This window comes from Tupaia chinensis, unplaced genomic scaffold (genome assembly GCF_000334495.1).
Source record: "Tupaia chinensis unplaced genomic scaffold, TupChi_1.0 Scaffold139457_1, whole genome shotgun sequence".
Classification (NCBI taxonomy): Eukaryota; Metazoa; Chordata; class Mammalia; order Scandentia; family Tupaiidae; genus Tupaia; species Tupaia belangeri.
Window position 1 is genome coordinate 884,368 of NW_006199342.1, and position 1,828 is coordinate 886,195.

At 53.4% G+C, this 1,828-nt stretch overlaps 1 protein-coding gene across 1 annotated transcript; it reads right to left on the reverse strand.

Moving 5' to 3' along the window:
• Nucleotides 1-235: 235 nt before the first annotated feature.
• Nucleotides 236-1,529, reverse strand: SF3B5 (splicing factor 3b subunit 5). The gene has a single exon (XM_006161918.3). It carries the CDS (start codon nt 1,382-1,384, stop codon nt 1,124-1,126), a length of 261 nt encoding a protein of 86 aa, XP_006161980.1. The 5' UTR covers nt 1,385-1,529; the 3' UTR covers nt 236-1,123.
• Nucleotides 1,530-1,828: the final 299 nt, after the last annotated feature.

Consider the following 1,828-nt stretch of genomic DNA (forward strand, 5'->3'; position numbering starts at 1 on the left):
CTCCTCTGTCCCTCCATCCATCATCTGTCTCTACTCTTCCCCTGATAATGCCCTCCAGCCATACTTGTCTTTGCAGTTGCTCCAATAAACCACATTCACAGCATTAAGACCACTGGCAATTTCCTCTGCATGGAAAGCAATTTCTCCAGTTTCTTGCAGGGCTATTTTCTTCACTTCTTTAAAGTCGTTCCTTAAATGCCACCATCTCAATACCCTAATAGGAACAAATTAAAAACTGCAACCCTAACCTGACACTCCTTCCCCAGCAGAACATCTCTCTCCCGATTATCGTCTAACATTTACATATTGTAGCTACAGTTGGTTTGGCCTCCACCTCCCCCCACCACCAGCATGACACAAGTCCCAAAAGCCTGAAAAAAAAAATGCAAAACGGAGCTCAACAAATATTGGATATATGTATGAAAGTGCTTGTTTGCTTGTCACTTCTGAAGACAGGTATAAACTCCCAGGAGAAAGATAGGGCTATGACGGCAAATACTTTTAAAATGAAAGGAAAAAGGTGCAATATAACAGTCACAAACCTCAATACTGAAGGCATGTGGGCCTCAGAAACAAAAACAAACCAACAAAACCTCTGGACGGAAGTCAGGGTGGGAAAAAGTTATGAGTGTGCAGGACAGATTTAAACGCCTGGGAACGATCGTCGGCCATGTGCTACCGTCCTCGCTGCCACCAGTCTCCAGTACGGACGCTCACAAACCTTGGTACTCAACACCCTCCCCAGACCCTTCCAAACGAACACAAGCAGTACACACCAGGAAACAAATTTTTAAATTTTATGAAAAATAAAAATAAGAGAGAAACAATTAGCCAAAAAACGAGCTTCCAAATCCTGTCTCACTCCAACGCCGTCTTCTCTAACGCTTGCGGGCTCTGGGATCTCTCCAGACGCAGTTCTCCCGGGTCCAAGTGGTCTCCGAATGCCATGTTCCGAAGGGTCCGCGCGAAGACAGGTCAGGCGGGACACTTCTGTACACGGAGAGCGCGAGAAACAACAGTCAAGGGGAATCGGTCCCCCGAAGTCGGGGACACGCTGGGAACGATTGCACACCGGAGGGACGCGGGGAGGAGCGCTCCCGCGCAGCGGCGTCAGGGCAGGGTCTCAGTTGTCCTCGGGCTTGTCGGCGGGCGGTCCGCAGGGCTGCAGCATCTTCTCCATCAGGTTGAAGCGCACCCGCGCTTTGCTCTCATTCTCCGCAATGGCGAAGTAGTTGAGGAGGTCGAAGTGGCCCATGTACGAGCAGTACGAGTCGCGGTGCTGGTTCACCAACCACTCCCACTTGGTGGTGTCGGCGTGGCCCGTGCCGATGTACTTGGACTGCAGGTGCTCAAGCTGGCTGTGGATGGTGTAGCGGTCGGTCATCTCGCCGATTCCTGCTCAGCTCCAGGTGTAAGGGCGCAAGCGACGACCAACCAGCCTGTCGCCGGTTTCTAGCTGGAGGAAAGCAGCCCCACAATCCCGCCGGGCTGCTCAGTCGCAGGAAAATGGCGTAGTAGGACTCAGGGCGGAAGCGGAAGTACACTCTGTCACGGGATTGGAGTTACCTAGACGACGCTACAGGACCACCCCTGCCGGAACCTGCCCCCTTCGTAGAGCGTTGCATGATGGTCCGCTGACTAGTCCTCCGGCGGCCGTTTACTGGCGGAGAGCGTTGCACCCTGGGACTTGTGGTCTCTGGAGCTTGTGCATGCAGGCTTCCGGGCGCCCTCGTAGCGCTCGGAGAGGGCTTGGGCGGCCTAATGGAGGGCAGCATCAGGGAAAGGAGCGCACTGGGGAGTAGGAAACGCAACTAGGACTGGGCTCCAA